Raw genomic sequence first — 11,122 nt, 5'->3', positions numbered from 1 at the left:
GTGGTATGGTCCCTGCCCCCCCTTCCCGCGGCGGTGGTGCGCGCCGCGCCTGCGCAGTGGCGCGGCCGGTGCTCAGCTGGGCAGTGTTTACAGCTGCGGAGCGCGGCGGGACGGCTGCGCCGCCGGGCCCGGGAGTGGAGCGGGCCGCGCCGGGCTGGGCTGCATCGAACCGACCCGCTGCTCAGGTACGGCCGGAGGGCGAGGAGACTGCCCGCTGACGTGCGGCAGGGCCCGGCTCGACCCGACCCGACCTCACCGGGCCGCTGCAGCACAGCCCCGCCTCCCACCCCACCCCCAATTCACCTCAGCCCCGGCCTCAGGGCCGCCGCCTCAGGCTGCTGCCCCCCTCGGCCCTGCCCTGCGGCCTGGCTCCGGCCCTGGGCCCCCGCCGGGCTGCCCCGCCGGCCGCAGGGCCCTCTGCCGGGCCTCCGCCCGCCGCCTCCCCGTCAGGGCGGCCTGTGCTTCCCCCGGCGGCGCGGGGCCCTGGGAGGGCTGCGGGCAGCGGCCTGTGGGGGGACCGGGGGCACCCAGGTGGGGGTAAAGCGCGGGAGTGTGTGTGTGTGAGTGGATATCAACGTCAGGCTGCCTTAGACCTTCCTCCCACTCGTCTCTATCGCTTTCCTCGCAGCAGCCTGATAACGCAGGTAGTGATGGAGCTGTGCGGCGCGGGGCTTTTTAATTTGTTGTGTGAGAGGGTTAGAAAGGATCGGATTGAAAGCTTGTGCTAACTGTAACTTTTTTTTTTCAGTCGGTAAATAGCCTCACCTTTGTTATTCCTTCTTGAGGGTATTATGTCAGAGCAGGGATTACCCTGGAAATCTGCTGGGGTGAAGAACTGCATTGTTGTGCCTTGTATGTTGTTTTGAGTCCTCCCTTGTGCATCTGCTGGTGTTTGCCTTGGAAGAAATTGCTTTAATTTCAGTGTTTTGTTTCAGGCGTCTGAATGCAGCTTCTCATGTCAGACTTGTTTGGTTTTCTGGTTTGCTTTTCTTAAAGGGGAAGATGGCAATGTGCAATTGAAGGGATGTTTCAGCCCTAAAAGGCTGCTTGGTTTGGTACCTGTGTTGTGATCAGCTAGTGATAATGGTTTTTGCATGTGAACTTTGGCTCTGCTCAAATTTATGGAAATACGTGCTTTACCTAGAAGTGTGAAAAGTCCAACTGGGCTAATTGTGGAGGAAGAGGATCTTGTTTTAAACAGTTTGTTAAAAATAAGTCCTACTCATAGTCTTGTTTGCTACTTCCACTAGGAGAAGGGAAACAAGGTTAAACAAAGGTGTGGAATTAGCCAAAGAGGAATTTAAAGGTCAGAGTTCTATGTTGTGCATTTTATTGCAAGTAAGCTAGGGTCCAGTAAAACTGAGTATTTCAGAAGTGACTGATGCCTGTCACAACATGGATATTCCTTAATCTCACTAGAAAAATGTCTTCCATGTTTTACAACATGGAGTAACAGTTGTTGATCATATAGTTGAGCTAAAACCAGGTCGGACCAGTTGTCCCAGTGGCGCTTGCATACATCAGAAAGAATTTGTTGGGGATCCAAAGTGGAACACTGTTAAAGGCACACATTTTTATTCACGCTTTAAATCTGAAATTGTAGATTTTTAGTAGCAGAATTGCTCAAGTGGAAGGAAGAAGCAAGCCTATGAACAAAATATACAAAAGAAGGTCAAGGGAATTGATACCCTTGGGGAAGAGAGTATTTTAATGCAAAATGTTGCATAAAGCATACTGATCAATGGTATAAGCAATCCTATATGTGCAGATGAAATGAGCTGTGGTGTATGTAAGAGGAGGAAAAAAAGAAGAAAGAATCAAATTGGCTGATGAACCACGTGAGCCTTCAACTTGATACATTTCCACTGTGAAGTAATAAAACACATTCATTTTTTGCAGAGAAAATGAAGGAGTAACTACAGAAAGGAGAGGGGTGGTACTTTTTTAAAAAAAGTTTTATTAATGGTCTGGAACTGGATTAATGCGTGTGAGACGTGAATGTATTAAAAACTAGCTCAAGTTCCCTGCCTAAGTATGTCTTATTTTATGTGTCTCTACAGGTAATCAGGATGATATGTTATTTGAATAACTGTGAAATTTCCTTAGACTCTTGTAGCTTTTCTTTGTTTCCTCTGAAAATGAAAGTGTGTAATTTGCTCTTGCTGAATGTAGCAAATAAACCCCAATAATTTAGCTGTAGGTAGATCTTCTCATTCCAGGAATGAACTCCAAAGCTGCTGCTTCTGTGATTGTGAGCAGAGAAAGGCATTGTAAATAGTGATTTTTTTTTAAAATGCATTTTTGTTTTCTGAAAAGTTTTTTTTTCCTCTTAAGATATGTGAAGGGAAGAAAAGCTGGATAAATTTTGAGTGATAAAGTTCTTCCATGTTCTTCTCCCTCTGTGCTTTTTCCTTTACAACCTGTAGATAGTTTACTACATGAAGTATATAGCCATGCTTGGTATAATGCAGAGTCAAGGAAGGTGCCTGATTTTCTTTTCCCCAAACCAACAAGACTCAATAGGTTGCTGGAGATGATCATGTTGGTGAAGCCAGAATATTTTGTAATTCATAAATCTGTGTCACTGAAGAGTTTTCAAGTTGGGGATTAGCTCATCTAGGACTTAAGAGGACCTAAGAAATTCCACAGGCTTCAGTGGAAATTCTCTCTGCAGATGCTGTCTGTATTGTTAAGAGCTTTACTAATGATAGTGGCTCAGGCTCTAAAGATGAGCTGTGTGAAAGTGCAATTGCTGAAGTAAGCAAGCTTGTACTCTAGGTCTGAATATTTTTGACCTCTGTGAAATCAGCATCTGATGATTTTCAAAGAAAATGTAATTTGAGATTTTTCTGGTTCTTGCTGCCTGTATTTTAGTCTCTTAATTTCCCCTTGATACTATAAGAGGTAGAAAGTCTGCATGTGGCAAGAATTCTGACAGGCGAGCCAAAGTGGCACTGTTGGTTGGATTTGCAATGAAAAGTGACCTATAAGCATAGGAGCTAGAACAATCCTTTTGTATAAAAGGGTTCAGGGGAAAAGCTGACATGCTAGTAAAATGTTGGTAGTGTTTGAAGACAGGCATTGCACATTTGAATTGTCTATTGCGATTTTCCCCGCTAGTGTCAGGTACTAAATGCCAGATCTGCTGTATTTTTCTTTTTCATTGTTTTAATGGGAGTGCTGGTGGTAATTTTGTTCTGCTGCTGGTGGTCCTTAGAGTACCTAAAGGTGTGTCTCTAAGTACTTCATATACGGCAGCATAATTTAGTGTTGAAGTGCGTGTCTTATACCTCACCTTCGTTTATTATCTTTTAGTTTTAGTGCTTGTAGAAAACTGTTGAAGATGGGAGGTGCAGTGAGTGCAGGAGAAGATAACGATGAATTAATTGATAACCTGAAGGAGGCACAATACATCCGGACAGAACTGGTAGAGCAGGCATTCCGAGCCATTGATCGAGCAGACTACTACCTAGAAGAGTTCAAAGATAATGCCTACAAGGACTTGGCATGGAAGCATGGAAATATTCATCTCTCAGCACCATGCATTTACTCTGAGGTGATGGAAGCTTTGGATCTGCAACCAGGGCTGTCATTTTTGAATCTTGGCAGTGGCACTGGTTATCTGAGTTCTATGGTTGGACTCATCTTGGGTAAATACCTTTTCAGTCATGTTAACTGTTTATGTTAGATTAGAAGAAAAGTTTTGAGATTGGGAATGAAGCATTCCTCAAGTAATGAAGCTGAAATGTAGCTAGGAAAGTAAAGAATGCAGTAATCCAACTGGCCAATTTATCAGGATTCTTGCAGCCTTCTCTATGGAACTGGATGGGATCCAGATTTCTGTGGCAGTTCAGAACAGGCAACAATATGATTGCAGAGGTGGCTTTAGTGGGTTTCTGCAGGACTGGATGTAAACTTGGGGTTTTTGCCCCTTGAGCAAGAGCACAGCTCCAAAGCAGGAGTGCCATGTTTAAACTAGAATTGAGATGTCTGCAGAAACCTGTGACTACAGCTGCTCTGTGCCTTGTTTGTTTTTACACTGTCCTGTCTAGACTGAAACATGTTTGAGATCCAGTTTTGACTTACCAACAAAGAGGTGGGAATAGTCTCTGGAAAGCGCATTGGAACTAACTGTGACCACATCTACCGTAGGCTCAAAGCAAGGCATCAAAGTGCAATTATACAATTGCAATTCACCCTTAAGTGTTATAGTCAGCAGTTGTGCTGCCAGGATAGACAGCGAATGACTGTAGGGTACATGTTTTCCTTTTGTGGGAGCGTCAAGAATTTTAACTGTTGAAGTGTATGTTGTCAGGATAGAGCCTTGCTGCCATCTCCCATTCGTGGGTTTCTGCTGGGTTTGTTGGGATTACCTAGGATGCCAATATGTAACTCTAGGCCTTTTGAATTCTTTCAAATTTTGGGAAAAGTTACCAAGTCAGTTCTGAATAAAGTGTGAGAGCTAAAACTGCTGTATTTTCCAGTTCATTTTTGCTGTTACTTGAGGTGCAATATGTGGTTACTGTTCCTGATTCCTTTGAGGAGGTTTTTAGGATATCAGCAAGGGGTTATAAAAATAACATAATGAGTCCCTCAAAAAAAAAAAATCTTCAAAATATGCAGGATATTGTTCTGCATTGGAATTTTTTCCAGGTGGTCATTAATAGTATCAGTGTTTCCATCCTACAGAGGAATTTCCTGCATAGTTAAGAGCAAATGACTCAAGATCAGTTCTGCAAAACGGCCTCATTTTCTGCCAGAATTTGCAGGTATAGGGTTGCAGTTCCCACTGTAGTACTAAGATAGGTGACCCTGTGCAAGTGCTGGCTGTCTGACACTCGAGGAGTGATCCGTTACAAGAAGTAACCAAAACTGTATTCATCCTGCTGGATTTTGTGTCGTTGCCTGTAACCGTTATCCTGACGTTCTCAATTTGCAGGTCCTTTTGGTGTTAACCATGGTGTGGAGCTTCATTCCGATGTGATCGAATATGCGAAGCAGAAATTGGACTTCTTCATTAAAACAAGTGACAGCTTTGACAAGTAAGAATGTAGAATGCCCATTTGAATTTATTTTGTGCCTTTGGCTCTATGTCATTCTTGCTCCCATGTGGCAGCTCTGGATTCAGGGTAATCTGAGGATTCTGGCTCCTTAGGCTGCCTGAGCTGCAGTGTGTGACCTTCGAAGCTGATGGGTATTGTGGGGGTGTTTCAGAAATTTGTGCAGTGTTTTCAATAGCAGCGCTGCTGTTTTAGAGCTTAGAGGAAGCTGAAGGAGGTTACTTGTTACCTGCAAATGCATTTTAAAATAACCTGAAACTTGCAAATAACAATAATTGTTATATTTCTGATCTGAGAACATGCATGGTTGTCAGAAGAATATGAACTGATTTCTGTGGTGGCCTAGAATGTTTTATCCGAGAAGAAAGAAAAAATAGGGTGTTTTAAAATATGAAGGTAGTTTTATGATGATTAAGTTGGTACTAAAACTACTTGGGATTTGATTTATGTTCTTCCTTGGAACCTATTTTGCTGCTGTCACAAGTAATAACTTTCCAGCAAGATAACCATTGCCAATAGTAACCTCAGCAATAAAAGTTGTAGCTGTCATATTTTTTGGATCCATCTCACAGCTTGTTCAAACAGGGAAGTGAAGCATCTCTGGATACCTGATAGCCCTCCTCTCATGGGAGGAAGAAAATTAAAGTCATTACACGTTGGAATTTAAACCACTCAGCCTTGTGCCGTTACTGCTGTACTGGAGAGCTACTGATGAGAGGGCTGTATTTTCTTGATGTTGGCAGCAGACCGAAAGTTTTCGGTGTGGATGGTGGTTGCACATAGATGATGGTGGTTTTTTTCCAGAGTCACATTGCTATTGTTTGTGTAGGTGTTTTAAGGAAGACATTTTTTTTCTTTCTCTCTCCAGACAAATACAGCTATGGAGCAAAAGTGAGCTGAATTCAAAAGTCAACATGAGTGGAAAATTGGCATTGCTGAGAGAAATGTCTGCTGGATTATGCTGTTAGAACACCGTGTGCAGGAACTCTTAGCTGGCTGCTCTGAATGTCTAGCACACTTTACAAAACCAGAAAGCTTCAGGAAGTGTTTAGGAATAAATAGGTGCTATACTGAGCTGCCTCCCAAGATACCAGTAGAAGAATGGATATGTTGTACAGCTTGTATGAAAATCAGCTATTTAATGTAGGGCTTAAAACTTAGGTAGTTTTGGAGCATGTAAGAGAACCAGAAGCATCGTAGAATCATTCATTGTTGTTTTAAACTGAATCAGAAGTGTTTATGGGCAAAAATTTTTTTTTTTGAAGGGTGAAATCACAGTTCTTTTGAAGCTAACGGCAAAACTTCCATTGGCTTCAGCAAAGCATAGTTCTGAAGCATCAGGTGATTAGTTCCCCACAACATCTGAAAACCATTTAAAAGCTTTTGAAAATGAAAACAAAAAAAACCCCACCAAACCTGGTGCAGGACTTTAATATTTGGCATTGCAGGTCTAATATTTATACTTGCATATTATAATGGAGTCAGCATCAGGTGACTAAAAATACCTTGTTCTGAAGAGTTTTTTGCAGCTCAAGTTTGAAAATATGCATCCTTATCCTTTGGAGATTGTAATCTATGATTCTCACTTCATTGTTCTGTGGTTTTGAGACTTCTGGCTGTGGTATGTTCTGTTAACATCTAGAATATATGGGCTTTGAAGGAGAAATCCTGTGAAACTGTTGGGGTTATTTAAGTGCTTTTATCACTGTTTCATAATCATGAAAGTAATTCATTTGATAAATTGTAATATTCTTGTACGATACACATCTTCATTTTCAGATTTGAATTTTGTGAGCCATCTTTCGTTACCGGCAATTGTTTAGAGATTTCCCCGGACTGCACTCAGTATGACCGTGTTTACTGTGGTGCTGGAGTACAGAAGGAACATGAAGACTACATGAAGAACCTGTTGAAAGTTGGGGGAATTCTTGTCATGCCTCTAGAAGAGAAGGTTGAGTGCCTTTCTACTCATATTTCTCTTTGAGTTATTCTTAATTCTGATCTCGATTTAGTCAACAGCTTTTCCTTCAGTTTTCTTTCAGTTTGCCCTTTTTGTAGCAGGTTGAAGTATTAAGTGCACCAGTTTTCACAATGAGTGGAAACTGAACTCTGCACACTTGATAATATTTAAGAAATTAATTGTTCTACTGGTCTTTTGCATATTTCAGTCTGGTGTTAATTGCTCATGTACTTCCATGCAGCAGAAAAATCTAACAAGGCTTTGTTCAAGTTACAAATCTAGTGTTATACTTAATGGAAAAATACATTTTGCACCCTAACTGGCTTATCAAAGTGTGCAAGTTGTCCCTATTTACAAGTGTCAGTGGATTATTTTTTTTCTTTCAGTAAAAGTAGAAAACTGTCCTGTGTGTGAGCTCAAGACTGCAATTCATATTATCTTTTTGGTGTAAAGGTGTGCTATTTTAATGGACTTGAGTGGCTGAGGTGTAGGTGTCTGACCTCCTCTGTCAGGGTAGTTGAGATGAGCAGAGTTTCTTCCCAGTGAGATGCTGTGCAGTGAGTTAATTTGTGAGATTTGAGCTGGAACAAAGCCAGTGACCTGCAGACTTCCTTCAAGAGCGCATGTTCATCAGTGACTGACATGTTCTCTCAGTGGTCACATGTAGCTGTTCTAGAATTCAGAATTAAGGAAGACGTGGGAAAGCAGGGTGACCCAAACTGCCAGTGCTCATACTCTGTCGCAGCAGATGAAGTTACTTGGGGCTAATCCTGTAAGGAGTTCAGTTTTTCTCAAAAAAAACCCCAAACCTCACCAGTATTTCTCCTTATTACCTAACTTACTGTTGGAGCTTCTAGTACTTTAACCACTTGTCTGGGCAGAAAAGTTGTTTGTTCGGTTTTTTTGTTCAGAAAACTTACTATAGTTCGCACAATGGACAATAATCTCCTTGTTTTGGTTTAGTTGACTAAGATAACTCGTACTGGCCCTTCTGCCTGGGAGACCAAGAAGATTCTTGCTGTTTCTTTTGCTCCTTTGATTCAGCCTAACCACGCAGATTCAGGAAAATCAAGGCTTGTTCACTTGCGTGAGTACAGACGTTCTTGAGTATGGGGGAGGTTTCTTCTGCTGTTTGGCTCTAAGCTGCACCTTCCTTCCTTAGATGTAATATCCCTATGGATATTTTCGAGGAAAATTACTTCCAATTGCTTCCTTCTTTGAACAGTTGTCTAAGTCCTGTGTTGGATTGCAGTCTGTCTTTGAGGATATCTGTGGAGGCCTGGTGCAAGAATCAGAAATGCATAAAATAGATTCTAAGTACAAATGATTTCTTGTGAAACTGTACCTAAACTTTGTGGGGTGTTTGGTCATTGTTTTTGCACATGCAGACATCTGTTTTAATCCTGAATCACGTACTGTCATGGAAAATACACAAGCAGTACCTTTGAACAAACATAATATATACTCAAAGGCTTTCACTGTCCAGCAATTCAGAATTAACCCTGAACCTGGAACTTGAGGGATAAAAGTTGTGCAATTTTTGGTTAGCTGTTTGAAATGCAGGTCATATGCAGTGGCCTCAATCTTTAAGCCATCAGTGTGGAGAGACGTCTTAAGAACACATGAAGACAGAGATACTTCCATAAAGAGATTAATGAGGCTTTGTTCTTGTTCTGGAAAGGTGTCTTTGCATGACAAAAAGCAGCTCAGTAAGCAGTCCTTATAGTGCTGTAAAGTTCATAAAGTGTGTATTTCAGCATGCTTTGTTGTGAGACTTGCATATATGTTACATGTTATTTTTTTATGGTTCCTTCATTCAGGTCGCAAGAAGTGTGTCAGTAGAAGACAGGGGTTTTGTTTGTTTCAGTTTTAATTCATTTTAGTACATGGAAGCATGTGCATCTGTACTCTTTTTTTCTTTATGCTGCATGAGTTATTTTATGCATTTATGGGCTGGCAGAAAATAAGTGCAGAAGACAGAACAGTCTTCCAAACCATTAATGTGGGAGGCATTTTAATACAATAACTTATTGTATGCTTCTATAATTACTTTTACCAGATGATTTCTAGCCTGTCTTCACCCACCAAGTCTGAAGCAGTTTTTGAAGAGCATAAATAGTACTCATGTTTTATAAGTGAAGAACTTGGCAAAGCTGAATTAACTTCACAATAGAAAAACCATTTTATGGAAGAATTAAGTAGACTTCAGGTCTAGTTATCTACAGTAGGAAAATATCTTTTCCGAAGTTATTAAACAGTCACAGTTTCAGTCACTAAGTCTGCATTCTTATAATCTTTAAGACATGTTTATCTTAAAATAATTGTGAGGACTTGACATCAAAATATGAAACTCCTCTTTCATCCCATTCTTTTTTTTTCAGTTAATGAGAGAAATGCATAATTAGATTTTGTTTGGAAAGTTACAATACAGTTTATCTGAGTTGACAGGAGTTGAATAGAGCTGTTTTTGTAATCACAGCAGGGAATTCAAGTGGCCTGATTTTATTTGAGCAAATACAACTTTTCCTATGAGTACTCTTGAGGGGAGTTTCTCCATATCTGTTCATGGTTTTCATTTTGTTTTAGCCCCAGTGGCTGTTCGCAGCCTCCAGGATCTGGCTCGCATAGCCATCCGAGGAACTATTAAAAAAATTATACATCAGGAAACAATGAGCAAAAATGGAAATGGGCTGAAGAACCCCCCAAGATTTAAACGAAGACGTGTGCGTCGCCGTCGCATGGAAACTATTGTTTTCTTGGACAAAGAGGTCTTCGCTAGTCGTATCTCCAACCCATCAGATGATAACAACAACTGTGAGGATATCGAGGATGAGAGACGAGAAGAGGAAGAAACTAAACCCTCTGAACTAAAGCCAGATCCTCCTGTAAACTTTCTGAGAGAAAAGGTCTTGAGTCTGCCTTTGCCTGACCCTTTGAAATATTACCTGCTTTATTACAGGGAAAAGTAATTTCCTTCTTCTAGAAAGTGGGAAGTAGGCAGAAAATAAAGTACTACTTAGGGCTTGACAAATGTATACCACTTGCTTGCCTGCTAATATGACCACCCAAGGCAGTAGGCTAGCTGGGGAATGTGGCTGCTGTATACTTAAACATTATAGCTTTTTTGAGTTTCTTCTTTCTTCTCGGTTGTGTGCTATAGTTTTATTCTACAGCAGGAATTCCTTAGGAAGCAAGTTGGTGAAATGCTCAGCTGCTTATGGAAAGGGTTTAATTCCCTGAAACTAACTGCACAGAGATATTCTAAAAACCTCACAGCTGCTCTACTGAATTGCAGGTTTTAAATATTCTTAGCAGTTCCCCAAAGACCTTTGTTGTCTGCACTCCTCCCACTAAACCTGCCATGTGTTTACCATGGTATGCGTTTATTGGAGGATGAAGATTATTAGTGAAAACTAACCTGGCAAATCTTGTTTCTTCCAGTAATCTGAAAAAGCACAACTTTTACAGAAAGGAAAGAATTTATGGCGTTACCCTTGAGGCATCCAGGTTTTGAACGAGAAGGAAAGCATCAGCTCCACTTTGGTTGGTCTCAGTTTTGCTTATAAACCATATATAATTTTTCAGTAAAAGGTAAAAATGTTTTGCAGAATATTGGTTTTCTTAATGGAAAACACCTGTTCTAGTGAACTTGTCTGAGATGCACAGGGGGTGTTTTTTTGTGTGTGTCTTTTTTTTTAAAGTGATGGAGGCAAATGAAGAATTGCAAAGCTGATTAGCTTTGACAGGATGCTAGGGTAGTCAGGGTGTGACTGTTGTCTCTGGAAGTGTTCACAGAGTAATTCTGAATGGGGAAGAGGGTAAAGAGGAGATGCAGAGCAGTCAGTTTATAAAAACTGATGCTGAAAGCAAAATCTGCAATTTTGCTGTTGTGTGAGATAACTTACGTCTGCTGGGCTGAACAGAGTGAGGTGCAGATTGTTAGCCTGAGCAGAGTAGCTTGTGTCCTGGTTAAAAAGCCAAATGTAGTTTTGTGGAGAGGGTGTAGAACCTGAAAACAGTCTAGAAAGCCAAATTGATGCAGTGCTTAGGTGTTCCCACATGTGTGCCTCTGCTGTAGCAGGATGGCTAGAATACAACTTGT

The 11,122-nt window shown here is 41.3% G+C and overlaps 1 protein-coding gene across 1 annotated transcript; it reads left to right on the top strand.

The window, feature by feature from the left end:
• The first annotated feature begins 41 nt into the window (after window positions 1-41).
• PCMTD2 (protein-L-isoaspartate (D-aspartate) O-methyltransferase domain containing 2) lies at window positions 42-10,483 on the top strand. Its single transcript, XM_080404030.1, has 6 exons — window positions 42-185; window positions 3,316-3,650; window positions 4,940-5,042; window positions 6,840-7,011; window positions 7,984-8,107; window positions 9,607-10,483. The coding sequence occupies exons 2-6, from the start codon at window positions 3,344-3,346 to the stop codon at window positions 9,987-9,989; spliced, it is 1,089 nt and encodes a 362-aa protein (XP_080260156.1). The 5' UTR covers window positions 42-185; window positions 3,316-3,343; the 3' UTR covers window positions 9,990-10,483.
• Window positions 10,484-11,122: the final 639 nt, after the last annotated feature.

This window comes from Falco punctatus, assembly GCF_963210335.1.
Source record: "Falco punctatus genome assembly, chromosome: 10".
Lineage (NCBI taxonomy): Eukaryota > Metazoa > Chordata > Aves > Falconiformes > Falconidae > Falco > Falco punctatus.
The sequence above is the reverse complement of the archived record's forward strand: the minus strand, read 5'-3'. Positions and strand labels throughout refer to the sequence as shown.